Raw genomic sequence first — 22814 nt, 5'->3', positions numbered from 1 at the left:
CTCCTTTTTTATGTATGGGGCAGATTCTAGCCAGCATCCAGTCATTTGGCATTTCTTCCTCTTCCCATATCTTTTTTACCAACCCATATAGTTGCTCGTACAGTTGTTCTTCTCCTGCTTTTAACATTTCAGCTGTTATTTCTGTCGCTCCTGGGCTTTTGTTGTTTTTAAGTTGGTTGATTATATTCATTACCTCTTGTTTTGTTAGTGTCTTCACTATTGGATCGTTTTCTTCCATGTTCTGTATTATGTCCATCTCGTCCTCTTCAACGTTATTTAATAGTGCAGTCACTGAAGGTTTTCACCTCAGATTTCGTTGAACCTCCATCGATTTTCATAAAAATTGGTGAGTATTTAGAAGATACCTCAAGTAACAAAGGTGACATGATGCCAACTTGCGCTTTTATCCTGGGGTTGGATGCCACCCCTCTCGGGGGTGAAAAATATTTTATTAAAAACAATACCATAAGTCGATAGAGGGACAAATTATGGGCAAAATTTGTTATATAATATTATTAATATAAATCAATACTTTTTGAGTTATTAAAGATCAAAGATTTTATTTTTTAGTAAAAAAATGGATGTTTTAAAGCTCTTTTTCACGTATAACTCAAAAACTGTAAACTTTTACGAAAAAGTTATTATTACTGAAATTGAAGATAATAAAAAATTGAATACACTCCTCAATTAAAGAACTAAACTAATTTTAATTCAAAGTGGGTATGGGTAATTGAATGTATATTTTTTTCGACCAGTACTCAAATTTAAGCATTCAAGCTTAAATAACGGGAAAACGATGCATTTTATGAAATATATCTGCTAAATATTTGTTAAAGTACATTGGAATACCTATCAAACGAGCTACAGTAGAAGTTAATAGCATTAAAACTAAGCAAATTATGATGAAAATAAGAGAACCATTTCGAGTTTTTTTAGGAAAATGTGAAAAGTTAAACATACGCCATTTCCACAAGAATTAAAATTTATAGTAATCCTTAAAAGAGTTTCTTTATACTAGCATAAGTAATGATATCGACAACTTTGACGGGCTTAGAATGCAGATTTTTTAAAAAAAGGTATAATTTAAAAAAATCAGAATTTTTAAAATCATCGTTATTTTCATTTGTTTTGATAATGACTCCAAAATTACTCAATATACGTAAAAAATGATATATAACTAAATTTTAGTTTTTTCTGTGTCAAATATTCGGTATGCTTTATTATTTCTCTAGGGTAAAAAATAACCGAGATAGAAACGTTTAAAGTTTAAATTTTGCTGCGAAAACCATGTAACCGGGGCCATTTAGCCTTTTATCTTTAAAAAAGTAGGGGGTCTAAAAGATTAAATTCAAAGTATTTTAATAGCCCTTGGAATTATCTTTCAAACGGTTTTTAGGTGAATCTGATATCGTACACATTGACGGAGTTATTTAAAAAAAAAACACAATAAGATTTTTTGGAAAATTTTTTAAAAGTTGAAGTTTTTGAAAAAAATTTGGAGCATAAATTTTAATGACATTAACTTGTTCGGGGCTTATTTCGTAGCTATTTTTAAGTACTTAGACAAATGTTTAATAAGTTTATGTTATAAAATGCATCGTTTTCCCGTTATTTAAGCTTAAATACTTAGATTTGGGTACTCGCCGAAAAAAATATACATTCAAATGCATTTTTCTCACAAAAAATTAAAATATTTGATCTATAATAACTCAAAAAGTTTTGAATTATTTTAATAACTTTATATAACAAATTTTGCTTAGAATTTCTTCCACTATCGAATTATGGGGTTATTTTTATAAACTAATTTTCACCTCCGAGAAGGGGTGGTATCCACCCCCAGGGTAAAAGCGCAAGTTGGCACCATATCACCTTTGTTACTTGAGATATCCTCTAACCACTCACCAATTTTCATGCAAATTAATGGAGGTTCAACGAAATCGGAGGTAATAGTTCATATCCACCTTCAGTGACTGCACTATAATAGCTCTTTGAAATAATTTTTCCATCTTTCTAGCACCTGCGCTGTTTCACTTATTAGTAAACCATCTTCATTCTTAATATAGATGCTTCGGCTTTGATATCTTTTGTCCATTCTTTTAACCTCCTGGTAAAATGACTTTATTTCTTTAGTTTTAAATTTTGCTCCAATTTCCTTTAGCTTATCTTCTTTGGATATTTTAAGAAGATCTTAGAATATTTTATGATCGTTTAAAAAAATCTTGGAAGAAAGGGGGAAGGAGTATGTGTAATAGTATAGCATGTTAATTTTTCTTCAATTTAGAATTTTGGTCATACCTGTACACATCTGCGCTAGTCTTAAAGTTTTATGTTTAGTTTAGAGGAAGAATGGTGTACTTAGATACAGTCGGAAAAATGAAAGAATACCCATGAATGAACATATAAAACACGCTGTATTTTCCTGTCACCGTATCATAAAGAAAATTGCCCAGCACAAGTACATATAATAATAATTATTACATGTACTTGTGCTGGCCAATTTTTTGTGTGACACGGTGACAGAAAAATACAGCGTGTTTTATATGTTCGTTCATGGGTATTCTTTCATTTTTCCTACTGTATGATAACTACATACGTTTCTAAGTATGCAGTCAGACACTACCTTCAAATATCCCCTTTATAATTAAAAACGTCTAGAGTCTAGGTAATTATCTCGAACTATAATTCTTCAAGCCGCGATCTCGGAATTTCTTAGTTGGTCGCCGAGACGGCTGATGATATAACTGTATAAGTTTTTTGAGTAGGAAAAACAAAAACCCACGAGTTGTTAAGTCTTAAATTATTTTCTAATTAGTTTAGTTTTTGTAGTTTGGTAAAAAATGCCTTTTTCTTCAGAATAGAGAGATTAGCAGCAGAGATACAAAAAATATTTAAATATGAAATTGCAGCTTATTTAATTCCCAAGAACATGGTTTGCAAAAATTTTTTACGGCAAAAATTGAGTGACCTATTGACAATTAAAACTTGTAACATCATACAAAAACCACCTTTACCAACCCTTTCAATGCGACCTATTTTTGTAGGTCAAAACGGCAAACAAGTGTATGTTCTCAAAAAAAATTGATAATGTGTAAAAAATGTTTTATTATCAGCTAAGTACTTTCAACACATAACGTGCCATCATCAGAGCTTCGTCCTCTTATAAAACCTTCATAGAAGAGTATCTGGGAAGTGTGTACAAGGCTTACAGTCTTTTCCAATACCTCTTTTTGTGACTGAGAATTTTAAAAGGATTTAATATAAATAGCCTTATAGATCTTGTAAAAACCACCAAAATGTACGGGTAAAAACCCTTGAGTTGATTTTAAACAGTTGAGGTTACATTATGTTATACGATTTTAAAGGATGTTAAAAATATTTCCAGATTAACCCCTGGCATCACATGACATCAACCATATTGGTTGGAAAATTTGTAGGTAGGACCTTACATGGCAGAGTTTAGGTGACAACTAAACTCTGCCATGTAAGGTCCTACCTACAAATTTTCCAACGAATATGGTTGATGTCATGTGATGCCAGGGGTTAACCTGGAATTAACACCTTTTAAAATCGTATAATATAATGTCAACTGTTTAAAATCAACTCAAGGGTTTTTACGCGTGCATTTTGGTGGCTTAAAGCATGTAAACCTGTGATAACACTGATCGAATATTGATTCCGAAAACGTTTGTTGTGATATAGCCCTTTTTAGGGATTTTAAATATATTTTTTACAAAATAAGGTTTTTATTTTTTTGTGATTTATGGTATACAGCCAGTACAAGAATTTTTCCTTGTGATATTTTGAACTTTCTAAGATAAAAAATAAAAAAGTTACGGTTAAAAAATCAATAGGTATATTTTTTTAACCTACAAAATTCTTTTTTAACCAACTTTCTAAGAAATAAATACCTTATCTTGTAAACTATATATTTAAAATCCCTAAAAAGGGCTATATCACAACAAAACGTTTTCGGAATCAATATTCCATCATCAGTGTTATCACAGGTTTACATCCTTTAAGCCACCAAAATGTACGGGTAAAAACCCTTGAGTTGATTTTAAACAGTTGAGGTTACATTATGTTATACGATTTTAAAGGATGTTAAAATATTTCCAGATTAACCCCTGGCATCACATGACATCAAACATATTGGTTGGAAAATTTGTAGGTAGGACCTTACATGGCAGAGATCTTTTAAAATCGTATAATATAATGTATCCTCAACTGTTTAAAATCAACTCAAGGGTTTTTACGCGTACATTTTGGTGGCTTAAAGCATGTAAACCTGTGATAACACTGATGATGGAATATTGATTCCGAAAACGTTTGTTGTGATATAGCCCTTTTTAGGGATTTTAAATATATTTTTTACAAAATAAGGTTTTTATTTTTTGTGATTTATGGTATACAGCCAGTACAACAATTTTTTCTTGTGATATTTTGAACTTTCTAAGATAAAAAATAAAAAAGTTACGGTTAAAAAATCAATAGGTATATTTTTTTAACCTACAAAATTCTTTTTTAACCAACTTTCTAAGAAATAAATACCTTATCTTGTAAACTATATATTTAAAATCCCTAAAAAGGGCTATATCACAACAAAACGTTTTCGGAATCAATATTCCATCATCAGTGTTATCACAGGTTTACATGCTTTAAGCCACCAAAATGTACGGGTAAAAACCCTTGAGTTGATTTTAAACAGTTGAGGTTACATTATGTTATACGATTTTAAAGGATGTTAAAAATATTTCCAGATTAACCCCTGGCATCACATGACATCAAACATATTGGTTGGAAAATTTGTAGGTAGGACCTTACATGGCAGAGTTTAGGTGACAACTAAACTCTGCCATGTAAGGCCCTACCTACAAATTTTCCAACGAATATGGTTGATGTCATGTGATGCCAGGGGTTAACCTGGAATTAACATCTTTTAAAATCGTATAATATAATGTATCCTCAACTGTTTAAAATCAACTCAAGGGTTTTTACGCGTACATTTTGGTGGCTTAAAGCATGTAAACCTGTGATAACACTGATGATGGAATATTGATTCCGAAAACGTTTGTTGTGATATAGCCCTTTTTAGGGATTTTAAATATATTTTTTACAAAATAAGGTTTTTATTTTTTGTGATTTATGGTATACAGCCAGTACAACAATTTTTCCTTGTGAAATTTTGAACTTTCTAAGATAAAAAATAAAAAAGTTACGGTTAAAAAATCAATAGGTATATTTTTTTGAAAAAAAAAAGGAGAAATCCAATTGGAAGCATAATAATGCAAGTTAGCGGTGTTTTTAGTCACTGGCCTTATTTGTTCTTCTTCATTTATGTATTATTAATACATTCTATATTAGAAGACTGGCTGGCTTAGAATGATTAGTTTTTAAAAAACTGAAGTTTAAAGCGAATAACGAATAGCAATAATGAATAGAAAGATTAGCATCGGAGATACGAAAAAATGTTTAAATATGAAATTGCAGGTAATTTAATTCCCAAGAACTTGGTTTGACAAAATTTGTTCTACGGCAAAAATGAGTAAATCGTAAATGAGTCGAAAAACATTGATTTTTTAGATATAAAACTAACACTTTCAATAGCAAATAAATCTAAAATTATTCATTTTATCAAAAAAATGTATAGAACATTTTTTGCTGAGAATGAAGGTTTTTATTAACTTTTGCGGTCAAAATATAATAAAAAATTTCCACCCCACAGATGGGGTGGCAACCACCCCCATGGTAAAAGCACATGTCGGCATCATATAGATTTTGATCCATGCACTATCCACTACTTATTCTCAAATTTTCAAGCAATTTGATCCATTCTGTAAAAATTGCGAGGTGAAAAGCTTTGGTTCCTGGACTATTAAGCTATACATAATAAGCACAAGCCGCGATCTCGGAATTTCTTAGTTGGTCGCCGAGATGGCTGGTGATATAAATGTATGTTTTTGAGTAGGAAAAAAAACCCACGAGTTAAGTCTTAAATTATTTTTCTAATTCGTTCAAACATTCTAATACAAATATTTTACAATTTTATTTTACAAATAATAAAAAAGTTTTCCGATTAATAAAAAAAAAGTTTCCCATATGTTTCCAATTTAAGTAGACACGCTGTAAAGGGCAGTGATAAGAGCTATAGCATTATATGATAGTGAAACATGGGCGATGAACAAATTCGAGCTGAAAGTGTGGGAAAGGAAAGTCCTCAGGAAAATATTTCGAGGAAAGCTATGGAATGGAATGTGAATAAAAAGACCAAATGTAGAACTGGAGAGGATGTATGGAGAACCGAATATAATAGGAATCATAAAATCACAAAGACTGAGATGGTTGGGACATATCCACCGCATGCCAAACACGAGACTTCCCGAAAGAATACTAACGGGAAGAATAGGAGGAAACCAAAAGAAAGGTAGACCCAAAACTAGATGGAAGAAATATCTTGAAAGAGACATAGAACTTAAAATCACAACTTGGAAAAAAAGCAGCAAGCATGGGCCTTCTAGGCCTGGAGAGCTAAACTATATATACATATGTATGTACTGTCATATTATGTTCTGCTAAACTGGATTCTTGTGAAAAACTTTTGGAGCAAATTTCACAGGCAAAAGGTTTATCACTAGTATGTACTCTCATATGTTGTGATAACCCGGTTCTTTGTGAAAATCTTTTTAAGCATGTTTCACATGCAAAAGGTTTATCCCCAGTGTGTACTGTCATATGGTCTGTTAAACTGGATCTTTGCGAAAAACACTTAAGGCAAATTTTACAAGCAAAAGGTTTATCGCTAGTATGTTCTCTTATATGTTTTCTTAACCCGGATCCTTGTGAAAACTTTTTGGAGCAAATTTTACATTCAAAAGGTTTATCACCAGTATGTACTCTAATATGTTCTGCTAACGTGGATCTTTGTGAAAAACTTTTGAAGCAAATTTCACATGCAAAAGGTTTATCTCCAATATGTACTATTCTCATATGTTCTGTTAAACTGGATCTTCGTGAAAATCTCTTGGAGCAAATGGCACATACAAAAGGTTTATCGCCAGTGTGGATTTTCATATGATCTTTTAAATGGGAACTTCTTGAAAACTTTTTGGCACAAATTTCACATGCAAAAGGTTTATCTCCAGCATGTACTACTCTCATATGTTCTGTTAAACTGGACCTTCGTGAAAAACTCTTGCAGCAAATTTCACAAGCAAAAGGTTTATCGCTAGTATGTACTCTCATATGTGTTCTTAACCCGGATCTTTGTGAAAACTTTTTGGCACAAACTTCACACGCAAAAGTGTTATCTTCAGTATGTATTTTCATATGTCTTTTTAAAGTGCTCTTTGCTGACAATTTTTTGGAGCAAATTTCACATGCAAATGGTTTATCCCCAGTGTGTACTCTCATATGGTCTGTTAACCTGGATCTTTTTGAAAGCACCTTGGAGCAAATTTTACATGCAAAAGGTTCATCGCCAGTATGTATTGCCATATGTTTATTTAAATGGGAACTTTGTGAAAACATTTTGGCACAAATTTCACACGCAAAAGACTTATCTTCAGTATGTATTTTCATATGTCTTTTTAAATTGCTCTCTGATGACCATCTTTTGGAGCAAATTTCACATGCAAAAGGTTTATCGCCAGTGTATATTGCCATATCTTCATTTAAATGGGAAGTTTGTGAAAACTTGTTGGCACGAACTTCACCAGCAAAAGGCGTATCTTCAGTGTGTAGTCCCATATGTTCTTTCAAAATGGATCTTTTTGAAAATAATTCGGAGCAGATTTCACATGGAAAACCTAAAATCGTAATCCTCTATTAAACCAGTATCATGTACTTAAACAAAAAAATATTTTACGATCGTTAAAAAAATCTTGGAAGAAAGGGGGAAGGATTTTGTGTAATAGTGTAGCATGCTCAGTTTTCTTTAATTTAGAATTTTGGTCATACCTGTACACAATGCTGTTTTTGTAACAATATAATATGTTCCGGTACGCAATGTTCCGGGGGATCTGGGGAGTGATCATAATGGGAGTCCGCCCCGCCGAAAACTTTTTAAATCTAGCCTTATAAGGGCGTTTTAAAGCTATTTGGGAGCAAGGAAAAAATTCAGGAATTTGTCTATAATTTTGTTGTTTTTTATCTTTTGTCCTAAGAGATACCAGTACGGCGTACCGACGCGTCTCTATCTATAAGCGAAGTTCCTACAGCCTCTGCCGCTTCTCGCATTTCGACCGCCATCTTTTTCTGTCCATTTATTCGTCTTCTTTCTTTGATGGCTCTATCTCTCATAATGTGCAGTACATTTTCTTTCCAGGCAACTGATGGCCTTCCCCTTCTGCCTCTTTGTTGTGGTATGTAATTTAAAGCTTTCTTTGGCCATCTATCTTCATTAATTCGTTTAACGTTACCATACCACATTAGTTGTCTCGTTTCAATTCTATCTACACTGTAATATACAGTATTTGTCCCCCTTCTAATATCTTCGTTCCTGATGTGATTGGATATACCACACGCTCTCAGGTAATCCATTTCTACTACTTCTATCATTTTTCGTGATCTCTTAAACTTCTGCCCCATAAGTCATAATAGGCTCTACCAAGGTACGATAGATTGTCAATTTCGTTTTCTGTCTTATATCTTTAGACGATAGTAGAGAGCTTAGAATGTTTACCGCTTTTTGCCCTGCTGCGTTCTGTTTTCGATGTCTCTTTTGGTAGTGCCTTCTTTAGGTATTATAGATCCGAGATATTTATATTCTTTACAAGTTTTTGAGTTTTCTTCATCATCCCCTATTTTAAGATATTCTGTCTTTGACATGTTCATATTGAGGCTCCATTTTTCATATTCTTTCTTTAGTTTTCCAAACATGTAGTCCATGTCTTCCTCATCATTCGCTACGACTACCTGATCATCTGCGAAAAACAACGTTGTTAGACATTTATTACCGCCTATGTTTATTCCCATTCCGGATACTTGTTTCCTCCACTGCTCTTACTAGCGATAATTGAATATATATATATTTTAAATAAAGTCGGAGATAGACAGCATCCTTGTTTAAGCCCCTTTGTTATTGGAAATGATTCAGATATAACTGGCGCGTACCGTCACAAAAACAACACTGTCTGTACACATTTGCGCTAGTCCTCGAGTTTTATGTTTAGTTTAGAGGAAGAATGGTGTACTTACCTATCGTCACTGATTTGCAAAAAGGTGACAAATGACATTTTATTCAAAAGATGGGTTATATGCAAAAATGATAGGTACGAAGAGATTGTTGTTGAGATAGTCTCATAATTTTTTGGTACCAAGTAACATTTTTTTTAAACTGGTTGTGTAAAACGGAGCTAAGTTCCACTTAGTAAAAACACAAAAATGTTATTTGGCCCCTTTTTGCAAATCAGCAACGATATGATAACTACATATTATGTTTCTAAGTATGTAGTCAGACACTACCTTCAAATATCCCCCTTATAATTAAAAACGTCTAGTAGTCCATATGGTGAGACCGCTCCCGTCTGGAAAAATTTCTGATTCGGTTTCTTTGTGGATTCCTATTCAAAAATGTCCCCTTTAAACAAATCTGAAGGGTGCCGGGCGGAATTTTTGGCAAAACAATTTTTTTAAAACAAATACAAAAGATCACGTTTTTGTGCTCCGGAATATATATTTTTGAGTTTTGTGGGTCATTCTGAACAAGAAAGTTATCTTGTAAATTTTCTCAGAAATTGATAGTTTTCGAGTTATAGGCGATTTAAAATCTGAAAAATGCGAAAATACGCATTTTTGAGGCTTAAAAACTCATATTCAAATTAGTATTTTTGAGGTTGCCAGATACTTCAATTGAAGACTAAATATTCAGCTTCAAGATTCTGAAGAGTGATCGCGTCTAACTTTAATTTATACCGTTGTTTCTTAATTGTTAATTATGCGTGTGTATCCGATTTTTTTGCCGGTGCGGCGCGCTCCGTTTCAAAAATCTCCTATTTTCCTCCGAAAAATATTTTTTCTGGATTATTTGGGACATTCTAAATAAAATAAGTTTCTTGACATTTTTCTCAAAAGTTAATAGTTTAAAGTTATAAGCGATTTAAAATCCGAAAATGCGTTTTTTTGTCATTTGGACAGGTTGGATCGGATTTAGTTCCTATCGTAGTGAAGAAAAAAAATTAGCATATTTGTATTTATTAACATACCTGGTAAGTCATTATATTGTTATATAACTTAACATAGTAAGTCATTATATTGTTATTTGTAAGCTTTATTTTTAATTATTCTTTATTTTTAAGTGTATACTGGACAATTTTGTATGAACGAATAATAATTTTATATGTAATTACGTGGCTAAAGGTTCTAAACCAAGGCCAGAATCAAAACAAAAAAAAATTAATGAAAAGAAAATACATATGTAGAACATTGAACATAAACGGATTTATTTACATGTTTAAGTAAATTTGTCAAAAAAATGTGAAAACGCAATAAATTTACGAAGAGCTTTTAGTCACACTAAGTAGGGAGCCGACCCAAATATATCAATAATCTTCTATAGAGCACTAATACGTTCAGTGATTGACTATGGTTGTATTTTATATGGAAATGCAAACGTAACTCAATTGGAGATATTGGAAAAAATAAAAAATAAGTGCGTACGACTTTGTCTTGGATGTATACAAAGCACACCAACACATATTTTAGAAATCGAAACAGCAGAGCCTCCTTTGCATCTTAGACGGCAATTTTTGTGTGATGTTTTTATATCAAAACTCCTAGCACAAAGAAGGTCTGACAAAATACAAAACGTCAATTCAAAAATAGATAGTTCCTTCTGGATGGCGACGTAAAAATCATCCCAAAGTAATAAGCAGTTATCAGCGACTAGTCCAATTTAATAGTGAGTTTGACAGAAATGACATCCTTCCCTTCTATAATTGTGATTATACCCTCTATTAGAACCACATATTCCTTATTATTATCTTAATATTGAAGCACATGTTAATAAATTCAACATAAATACGTTTGTTGAGCAAACAATTCTGAAGAGATGGCCGAAGTCAGATTGTATTTATACAGATGGATCCAAATCCGCCGAGTCTACTGGATGCGCCTTTTACCATTCAAATGAAAATATATCCAAAAAATTTAAACTTTCAAATCACATGTCTATTTATACTACTGGGCTCATTGCAATTCTTCAAGCTTTGATGTATATTAATATCCATCACAAGAATAAGTTTATTATATTAACAGATAGAGAAAGTTCGGTAGAAACAATAGTACAAACTAAATTATCAAGCTCTTCATCAGTAATGATTATAAAATTTTTAGAAACGATCCAGTTACTTATGAATACAGGTAAACAAATTTCTTTGGTTTGGATTAAGGCTCATTATGGAATTAACGGAAATGAAATAGTGGATAGACTTGCAAAAGATGCTACTACAACAGGGGAAACGATAGAAGAACCATTAATGCCAGTCACTGATATACGACAATGGTTTAAGAAAAAACAAATGGAGCAATGGCAACAGGAATATGATACCTCTCTTAAAGGTATAAGATTTCATGATATCCAACCAAAAAATAGAAAACCATGGTTAACGATATTACAAATCGTCACTTCATTAAAACGTTAAATAGAGCAAGGAACAAACATGGTTTATATCCAGTCCACAAAAATAAACTAGGGTTGGCCACTTCTCAAAACTGCACTTGCGGGGAGTTGGGTACATTAGAGCATGTGATTTTCGATTGCGCAAACTTCCAGATGCTGAATCAACAGTTATACAAGAATCTACAAACAGCAGGAGTTACTCTCCCCACCAATTTAAATTCTATTCTACATATGTACACGAAATATAAATTTGTATAAAATTGTTTATAACCACTTAAAAAATATGAAAATTGATATTTAAAAAGAATATAAAAAAAAACAAAAAAAAATATATATATATAAAAAAAGCAATAAAAAAAAATAAAAATAAAAAAACAAAAAAAAATAAAAAAAAAGAAAAATAATCACAAAGAAGGCCTAAACCTCCGAGATGTTGAATCGGGTTTACGTCTTAGCCTTAGCGCTGAAAAAAATATATTTTAATATCCATTAGTGGCTTATAGTCTAGGCGCCAAATAGAGGTCACCGTGTCCTTTTCAATTCTGATGGACAAACTCAACGGATTCTTAGGGATTGTTGGCTGCTGATTACGAATTTCGAGGGTGGAATTCGATCCGAGTGGTCAAAAAATTGTTATAAACAATTTAATTGTTTATAAGGCTCTGGCTCATAAACTAAAAGAGATAAAAAATAATGTTTCAAATCTAATTTCTTCGTTAATGAAAAACGAAGAAAAAAACGTTTACTAAACTTAAATCCAACAATTGGAACTCAAGATATTGTAAAATTAGTGCACAATTCCAAACTGCAAAATAAGTATTTTTCGAAGCTTTATCGATCGTAACTCGGCTTGTACGCATGCAAATAAGCCTTAGAAGGTCTCATTTTAAAGTTTAATGAATATGTTTCCAAACAAAGTTTGTTAAATTACCTCGTCTTCATTTATCCATTTGAAGTTAAAATTTTCTTTAAAAAAGTGTACAATAATTTGTTTATAAGGGTTTCAAGCAAATTTGAGCTATAAACATTTATACTTAAATTAACAATAATGATAGAAGAACTCAAAAGGAACATTTTGAGCTTAAGAGAATGTTCGTATGTTTATTTTTGGCCAAGATATCGATATTTTAATAGCGCGTTCTGATGCGCGAGATTGGCTCACCGCGTAAAGGTTCACGCGCTAACTCCTCGATGCAAATTATAATTTCTATGTTATCTTTTTATCATATAATTTTAATATATCAAAATTTTATCATATAATTCTTATAATTAAATCATCATACTGTACCTCGTATCACCTTTCATTCTATTTACTTTGTCTTCTATTTTTTGTATTAAATGAAAAAAACATTGAAAACTAATATTTCAGAAATATAACTAAAAAGTAAGTTGATATTATTTATTAATACTATTTTTACAAACATTATCTTCCATGCATCTGCATAGAGATATACAGAGAATCTCAGCTTTTTTACATCTGCATAAGTTCTTAGAGCAATTTTTACAGTTACATGGTGGTACTAAGTCTGTTCTTATATGCAGTAAAACTAAAACTTTCTGGGGCTTCAGAGTCTAATTATCTATATGACATCCATATAAAGTGGATCTAGTTCTTTTGCAACATCATCAAGGCACGTCAATGTTTGTATGCCGCCACAACATAAATGCTCTTTTTATAATATGCAATGATGATGCTGTAAAAGAACTCGATCCATTTTCATATGGATATCATATATTGGCTCATTTTCATGCGTAGAAGCCGAGTTACGATCGATAAAGTGTCAAAAAATACTTACATACTTGACTGTGAGCCGATTTTGCTCCTCATAGCGCGTCATTTAAATATCGATATCTTGACCAAAAATAAACTTACGAACATTTTAAAAAGCTCCAAATGTTCCTTTTGAGTTCTTCTATCATTATTGTTAATTAAAGTATAAATGTTTATGGCTCAAATTTGCCTGAAACCCTTATAAACAAATTAATGTCCAATTTTTTAAAGAAAATTATAACTTCAAACGGGTATAACTTTAAAACAAATGAAGATAAAGTAATTTAACAAACTTTGTTTGGAAGCCTATTAATGAAGCTTTAAAATAAGATCCTCTAAGGCTCATTTACATGCGTAGAAGCTGAGTTACAATCGATAAAGCTTCGAAAAATACTTATTTTGCAATTTGCATTGTGCACTAATTTTACAATATCTTGAGTTCTAAATGTTGGATTTAAGTTTAGTAAACGTTTTTTTCTTCGTTTTTTATTAACGAACAAATTTTATTTGAAATATTCTTTTTATCTCTTTTAGTTTATGAGCCAGAGCCTTATAAACAATTTATAAACAATTAAATTGTTTATAACCATTTTTTAACCACTCGGATCGAAATCCACCCTCGAAATTCGTAATCAGCAGCCAAAAATTCATAAGAAACTGTTGAGTTTATCCACCAGAATTGAAAAGGACACGGTGGCCCCTCTGGCGCCTAGACTATTAGTAGGTAGTATTTAGTAATAGTGTTTAATGTTAGTATGTATTTTGTAATATATATTTACTCTGGGCTAATTAGCAAAATACAAGGACAAGTTATTTACCAGCAATTTTATTGCTGGAATCGAATCTTATTATTGCATGTATTAATAATATAGGTATGCAAAGTCCGCAGATAGTGTGCTACTTTTTTTATAAACAAAATGGAGCCCGAAATACGTGTTATTTTCAATTTTTGCTCTATAACTCCAAAGATTTTAACTTTACACTAAAAACACCCAAATAAAAAATCACCGCAATTAAATTCTGCATAGAGACGTATTTTTCCCGATTCACTTCGACGAAAACTTTCCCCGGAAAAAGCAGGTTTTTCCAACAAAATCTTTAATTTTCAACTTATAGATTATAATTCCAGAAGCCGATGGAAATTGAATGAACAGTTTAGCAACAATTGAATTATTAATTAAAAATTTACGGTCACTATAATAACGACAATAATTATGATGCATAAGAATAACTATGATTTTTTCATAAAAAGACACTATACCTATCTAATGTACTTTACAGAATTGAAATTGGACTATTTAAGCGGCCTCAGGAATATTTTAAAATTATAAACAATTTTTTGGATTATAAACAAATAGAATATCTCGGGAAATATTAAGCTAAATTAAATTGTAAAAACTGTATTCGAAAACAGCGGCAGGACGCTTCTTTTAAAAGAAAAAACGTTTAATTACGAGTGGTTCCTGAGATACAACCGGTGAAAGTTGACCGGCATTTACGGCAAAGATATAAACAATAGGATCATAATTTTTAAACCATCACCTTTTTATTTTTGTCCTCTTTCTCCACATAAATTTTCATATCTTTAAAATACTCATAACATATATTATTATAATAAAAACTATCGATAATACGTGTGAAAATTGCCAAAAATAGCAAAATTCCAATCAAAAATTAGGTTGGAGAAAATGTAACCCTCAAAGTTCAAAATCGGTATACGTTAAAGAAATGCATTTTCTCGGCTTCCCATGGAGCAATTTTCTTCATTCTTTTTTTGTTCCCAAGTAACTCGACTAGAGCAATCTAACTAACCCATTGTTAAATGTCAAACTTGCTTTTGTTTTGTTATAATAGATTCATTTATTTATAAGAACAGAAAACTACACATTTTTTCCAGTTGTAGGTTTTTTTAGGTAAACTTACTACAAGTGTACCTTTTAAAGTTAAAAACATAAATATTCTCATTTGAAAGCCGTATAATTATTTAAACAATTTTTATTTAAACAAATTAAAATTTTGTGTTATAATAAATAAATTAACTTATTATAACAAAACAAAAGCAAGTCTGACATTTAATAATGCGTTAGTTCGATGGCTCTACTCGAGTTACTTGGGAACAAAAAAAGAATAAAGGAAATTGCTCCATGGAAAGCCGAGAAAATGCATTTTTTTGACGTATACCGATTTTGAACTTTGAGGGTTACATTTTCTCCAACCTAATTTTTGATTGGAATTTTGCTATTTTTGGCAATTTTCACACGTATTATCGATAGTTTTTATTATAATAATATATGTTTCGGAGTATTGCGGAGTATTTTAAAGATATGAAAATTGGTGTGGAGAAAGAGGACAAAAATAAAAAGGTGAGGGTTTAAAAATTATGATCCTATTGTTTATATCTTTGCCGTAAATTCCGGTCAACTTTGACCGGTTGTATCTCAGAAACTACTCATCATAATTAAACATTTTTTCTTTTAAAAGAAGCGTCCTGCCGATGTTTTTCGAATACCGTTTTTACAATTTAATTTAGTTTAATATTTCCCGAGATATTCTATTTGATTATAAGCCAAAACATTCTTTATAATTGTAAAATATTCCTGAGGCCGCGTAAATAATCCAATTTCAATTCTGTAAAGTACATTAGATAGGTATAGTGTCTTTTTATGAAAAAATCATAGTTATTCTTATGCATCATAATTATTGTCGTTATTATAGCGACCGTAAATTTTTAATTAAGAATTCAATTGTTGCTAAACTGTTCATTCAATTTCCATCGGCTTCTGGAATTATAATCTATACAAAAAGGGCTTTTACATTATTAAGTTATTTAATTATTGATTAACAATTACTTATCTAAAAGTTTAGTTGAAAATTAAAAATTTTGTTGGAAAAACCCGCTTTTTCCGGGGAAAGTTCTTGTCAAAGTAAATCGGAAAAAACACGTCTTTATGCAGAATTTAATTGCGGTGAATTTTTATTAGAGTGTTTTTGGTGTAAAGTAAAAATCTTTGGAATTATAGAGCAAAAATTGAAAAAGACACGATTTTCGGGCGCCATTTTGTTTATAAAAAAAGTAGCACACTATCTGCGGACTTTGCATACCTATATTATTAATATATACAATCATAAGATTCGATTCCAGCAATAAAATTGCTGGTAAATAACTTTTCCCAAAAATGGACTATTCTCCGATAATCAGCCCAGACTAATTGTATATATTTGTTAAAATATAATGTATGAGTTAAAATTAGGAATTTGTGTCTATGAAAAAGATAATAAAAAGAAATTTGAACTGGCGAAGTGGTTTAAACCAAGGTCATACATCTAAACACACACACACACACACACACACACACAAATATATATTAGGTATACATAAATATCGCAAATGTCTCTATATTTACAAGGAAAATTAAGGACAACTTTAGTGGGAATTTTGAAACCAATCTCGTTTATAACATCATATTTTATTTATTATACCATCAGGTATAAAACGTAATAAATTAATACATTATGATAAATTTGCACTATTTATAAATGCTTAATTGTTGGCTTCACAGCAGCGTTGCTAATTAATGTTCGTATGGTTTGTTAAACTGGATCTTTTGGAACAAATTTAATTTGTAAAAGGTTTATCTCCAGTATGTACTACTCTCATATGTTGTGCCAACCCGCATCTTTGTGAAAATCTTTTGGAGCAAATTTCACATGCACAAAGTTTATCGCCAGTATGTAATCTCAGATGATCTACTAACGTGCATCTCTGTGAAAAACTCTTGGAGCAAATTTCACATTCAAATGGTTTTTCACCGGTATGCACTCTCATATGTCTTTTTAAATCAAACTTTCTTAAAAACTGTTTGGTGCAAATTTCACATACAAAAGGTTTATCGCCAGTGTGGATTTTCATATGGTCTTTCAAATGGGAACTTTGTGAAAACTTTTTGGCACAAATTGCACATGTAAAAAATTTATCTCCACCGTGTATTCTGATATGTTTCTTTAAATGGCCACTTTGTGAAAACCTTTTGGCACAAATTTCACATGCAAAAGGTTTATCGCCAGTATGTACTCTCATATGTTGTTTTAAATGGGAGCTGAGTAAAAACATTTTTTCACAAATTTCACACGCAAAAGGCTTATCCCCAGTGTGTACTTTCATATGTCTTTCTAAATTGCCCTTTGCTGACCATCTTTTGGAGCAAATTTCACATGCAAATGGTTTATCGCCTTTATGTATTTTCATATGTTCTGCTAACGTGAATCTTTTTGAAAAACTCTTGGAGCAAATTTCACATGCAAAAGGTTTATCGCCAATATGTACTCTCATATGTTTTGTTAACCCGGATCTGTGTGAAAATCTTTTGAAACAAATTTCACAGGCAAAAGGTTTATCCCCACTGTGTACTCTCATATGGTCTGTTAACCTGGATCTTTTTGAAAAACTCTTAGAGCAAATTTTACATGCAAAATGTTTATCGCCAGTATGTATTGTCATTTGTTCATTTAAATGGGAAATTTGTGAAAACTTTTTGGCACAAATTTCACGAGCAAACGGCTTATCTTCAGCGTGTAGTCCCAAATGTTCTTTCAAAATGGATCTTTGTGAAAAAAATTCGGAGCAGATTTCACATTGAAAACCATGGGGAAAACCTAAAATCGTAAATTCTCTATTAAACCAGTATCATGTACTTAAACAAAAGAATATTTTATGATCGGTTAAAAAAATCTCGGATTATGTGTAATAGGGTAGTATGTTCATTTTTCTTCAATTTAAAATTTTGGTCATACCTGTACATATCTGCGCTAGTCCTAGAGTTTTATGTTTAGTTTAGAGGAAGAATGGTGTACTTATATGATAACTACATATGTTTCTAAATATGCAGTAAGACACTACCTTCAAATATCTCCTTTATAATTAAAAACATCTAGAGTCTAGGTCTAGGTAATTATCTCGAACTATAATTCTTCAAGCCCCGATCTCGGAATTTCTTACTTGGTCGCCGAGATGTCTGATGAGATAAATGTATAAGTTTTTTGAGTAGGAAAAACAAAAACCTGCGAGTTGTAAAGTCTTAAATTATTTTTCTAATTCGTTTAAACATTCTATTACAAATATTTTAGAATTTTATTTTACAAATAATAAAAAAGTTTAATGGGAGACAACAACGAAACAGAAAATGACAGGGAGGAGTACAATTTAAATGAACAACAAGATAATGATGACATAACATACGAAGAATATAGGGAAGCAATTTTAAAATTAAAAAATGGCAAGGCTGCAGGACACGATAATATTAAGGCTGAGCTAATTAAATATATGGAAGGAGAAGCATTACAGTTATTATGGAAAATCATAAGGAGCTGCTGGCATACCGGATGCATACCTAGAGACTGGACTCTTGCCACTATTCTACCATTACACAAAAAAGGTGATAAACATAAGTGTTCTAACTACAGGGGAATATCATTGTTGGTAGTTGCTAGTAAAATCTATGAAATAATACTAGAGAAAAAGCTGCGAGAAAATATCGAGGCCACACTGGATGACAGCCAATGCGGCTTTAGGCCAGGGCGAGGTACAACCGATCTCATATTCACGGTGAGACAGTTATCAGAAAAAGCCCTACAACATAACAGTAAGTTGTTTCTATGTTTTGCGGACTTGGAAAAAGCATTTGATCGGGCGCCACGTAACAAGATCTGGGAAATATTAAACCGTAGAAATGTGAAACCGAAGTTAATCCAAGCAATAAAGAGTATATATAAATGTACACGTAATAATGTAAGAACGAAAAATCGCTCATCTCTAGAATTCTACACAAGGACAGGTTTAAGACAAGGTGGTGTTCTGAGTCCTTTGTTATTCATCACTCTAATGGACGAAATTGCAAAAGAATGCAGGGGTAAGGTAAAAAGAACTAGGGTAGGGGTGTATAAACTTCAACAAGTTCAAGTGTCAGAGTTGATATATGCCGATGACCTGGTAATTGTGGCAAAATCAGAAAAAGACTTGCAAGTAAATGTAGATGTTTGGAATGAAGCCTTTAAGAAATTTGGGATGAAAATAAATATTGAAAAAACAGAAGCTTTAGTAATATCGAAAACTCAAGAAAATATAAATGTAAAGCTGAATAATGAGACCATTACACAAGTAGAGGACTTCAAGTATTTAGGATCAACAATGAATGGACAAGGAAATATAGAACCAGAAATAAACAGCAGGGTAATGAGTGCAACAAAATTGTACTATGCGCTAAATAAAAGTTTTATTAGGAAGAAAGAAGTAAGCCTGAAAACAAAAATGAAAGTGTTCCAAACTGTATACGAGCCGGTGCTACTCTACGGTAGTGAAACGTGGACAATGAATGACAACATCCGTAGTAAAATTCAAGCATGCGAAATGCGATATTTACGTGCGGTATCCGGGGTGACCAGACGTGATCGTATAAGAAATGAAGACATACGTGAAAGGTGCGGTATTGGAAGGACCTTAGACAGACTTGAAACGAAACAGTTATCGTGGTTCGGACATATGATGAGAATGGGTGAAGGTAGAACTGTAAAGAGGGTATGGAAAGCGGCATCTGACAACAAACGAAGAAGAGGCAGGCCAGCAAGAACGTGGAACGCAGATATTGGAAAGGCTTGCGTAAAAAGGAATATTGGGTGGAGAGAATAAGACTAGGTACTGACCGAAAGGCATGAAGACGTCTGATTTCTCCACTTACCTCGACACCGTAAGGTACAAGAGGACGGCTTAAGTAAGTAAGTAAAAAAGTTTCCCAAATTAATAATAAAACAGTTTCCATTATGTTTCCAATTTAAGTAGACACGCTGTAAAGGACAGTGATAAGACCTATATGAAACATGGACGATGAACAAATCCGAGCTGAAAGTGTGGGAAAGGAAAGTCCTCAGGAAAATATTTGGAGCAAAGATATGGAATGGAATGTGGATAAAAAGACCAAATGTAGAACAGTAGAGGATGTAGGGAGAACCGAAATAAGTAGGAATTATAAAATCAACAGACTGAGATGTTTGGGACATAATCAATGGATGCCAAACACGAGACTTCCTAAAAGAATACTAACGGGAGGAATAGGAGGAAAGAAGAAGAAAGGTAGATCACACACCAGATACAAGAAAGATGTTGAAAAGACATAGAAAAATTTAAAATCACAAATTGGAAAAATAAAGCAAGTAGGAAAGATATTCTTAAAAATACAACATCAAAGATTATACAAAAAATGTGAATAGGATATCAGTGATTCTCAGTTCGGGTTTAGGCAAGGCTTAGTAACAAGAGAAGCAATAGTACCAACACAGGTGCTGGTCCAAAATTGTTACGACCAGTGGTAGGATGTAGGATGTGTTCCTGTGCTTTTGAGATTACGAAAAAGCGATTGATCGTGTCCAACACCACAAGTTAATGCAGATCCTCCAAAAACTTGATATAGACCAAAAAGACATAAGATGCATAAAAATATACAATTCTATATCCAAACCCATACATATGAGAAGGGGTGTTCGACAGAGATGTGCGCTTTCCCCTCTTTTACTTAACATTTATTCGAAAGCCATATTTCAAGAGTATTTGGAAGATGCAGAGATGGGAATCAAAGTGAATGGAGTATTGATTAACAACATAAGATATGCTGATGACGGTGTCTTAATTTGTGACAACGTAGTCGATCTTCAACAACTTGTCACTATGTTAATTATAATAGTTATGTTGAAAAAGTAACTATTCGTTACAAAGTACTCGTTACTTACGAATACCGAAAGTAACAATTACTATACAGAGAGGCAAATCGTTACTTTGATTACTCTGATTACTTCGTACCAATCGTATCAGAGCGAATAACGGCTATTGTATCTACTTTGATTACTCTGATTACTTCGTACTTCGTGAAGGTCGTTATTATATCGGAATACCTATACAAAATACCTACCTACTGAGAAATACGATTCTCGATATGATTACCGGTACTCAAATACAAAAGTAATCATAGTAATCAAATCATTTTTATCTCTTAAACAAATTGGTGAAGGTCGTTGTTATATCGGAATACCTATACAGACCTATCTACCAGGGCACAAAATATCCATGATATTTATATAAATATCAAAATATCGGATATATATGATATATATCCGATATATATCCAAAATGTGATATTTATATGATATTTATGATATTTTGGAAAACATTTCAATAGAGAAACTAAATTGACCAAAATAAGACTCTAAATGTAGAATGTAACAAAATAAAACATATATTTTTACTTTAAAAAATACAAAAATATAACAGTATAAAATATATATTGTTACTTAAATAAAAAATACAAAAATATAAACGTACGTATGGTAGTATGTTACATAAACAGAAAACAAAATGCTACGAGTATCAAGTAACAACTAAATTAACTAAAAATATTGCAGACATTAACTTAAACATATAGGTATTTCTATTTTTCCAAAATAACTTAAAATTCTGAACATTTAAAAAACAAAATCAAAATTTAGAAAATTAATTAAGATTATGGTTCAACATCGGAAGTGTCTGAATCAATTTAGTTTCTTGTTCAGGCCAAATCCATTCCAAATTGTCATGTTTTTGGTATGAAGAACTGTTTAAATATTTAAACATGAATACAAGTTTAGCAGCCTTTTCGGTTTCTAAATTATTTCGTAATTTGGAATGCAAGTCCAAAGCTTGAAAAGCACCTTTCAATGCTTGCCGTTGAGGCTACTGCTGTAAGTAATTGGTTAATTCGTTCGAGAAATATGTTTTTTTCAGGCCAAGCAGATTCGGCGATTGGAACAGACTTCCACCATAATAATGGAGATGTTTTTTTTTTGAAATTTGGACGATACATGAAAGACGGAAAAGGTTTAGACATCGAAGTTAGGGCCATTACAAACGGAACAAAATCTGTGTTGATTAAATTTAAATAGTCATACGCCTGTTCTTTTTGTTCGGCAGTAAGTCTTTCTCCCAAAAAGCAATGGTCCAGTAAGTTTGCCAAAAAATGAGGCGAACCTAGAGCCATATTCCTTCTTTTCTAATAATAGTTCTTAATTTGAATTGGTTGATCTTCATTGGTTTGAATTCCTGTTAGAAGGCAAGTCAACGCAGTTGCGACGTTGCCACTTTTTAACCTTATTATGTAAACATTAGTACGAAATAAAATACTGATATATATCACGATATATATAATATAAATATCATGATATATATCACGATATATATATCGTGATATATATCAGTGGATATACAGCGTGTCTACTTAAGTTGGAAACATATGGGAAACTTTATTGTTATTCATTTTACGAAAAAAACTTATTCTTTATAAAAAGTCCTGCATACTCTAAAACCTAAGATTTAATCATCAGATATCAAATTTTGTCAATATTATACGAGGT

At 31.9% G+C, this 22814-nt stretch overlaps 1 protein-coding gene and 1 long non-coding RNA gene across 10 annotated transcripts in view; one reads left to right on the top strand and one right to left on the bottom strand.

The window, feature by feature from the left end:
- LOC126892650 (zinc finger protein OZF-like) overlaps positions 1-22814 on the bottom strand; it is a 348853-nt gene that overhangs the window by 185743 nt on the left and 140296 nt on the right. For 2 of the 6 annotated variants that reach the window (XR_007700949.1, XM_050662291.1), the window contains exon 2: positions 18027-18038. The exons of 3 other annotated variants lie outside the window; for them this stretch is intronic. Coding sequence is in view for 2 of the 3 variants with exons in the window: in XM_050662291.1 (XP_050518248.1) it covers positions 18027-18038 (12 nt within the window). In the remaining variant the exon portion in view is untranslated. Of the gene's footprint in view, positions 1-5990; positions 7803-18026; positions 18039-22814 lie in introns of those variants that run through there. One more of the 6 variants, XM_050662289.1, reaches the window with a different exon arrangement.
- The window catches only part of LOC126892655 (uncharacterized), a 238824-nt gene that overhangs the window by 124839 nt on the left and 91171 nt on the right, over positions 1-22814 (top strand). The gene's annotated exons all lie outside the window — the stretch shown is intronic.

Source organism: Diabrotica virgifera, chromosome 9 (genome assembly GCF_917563875.1).
Source record: "Diabrotica virgifera virgifera chromosome 9, PGI_DIABVI_V3a".
NCBI classification, from domain to species: Eukaryota; Metazoa; Arthropoda; class Insecta; order Coleoptera; family Chrysomelidae; genus Diabrotica; species Diabrotica virgifera.
Note: the sequence above shows the minus strand (reverse complement) of the source record. Positions and strands in the feature narration are given on the sequence as shown.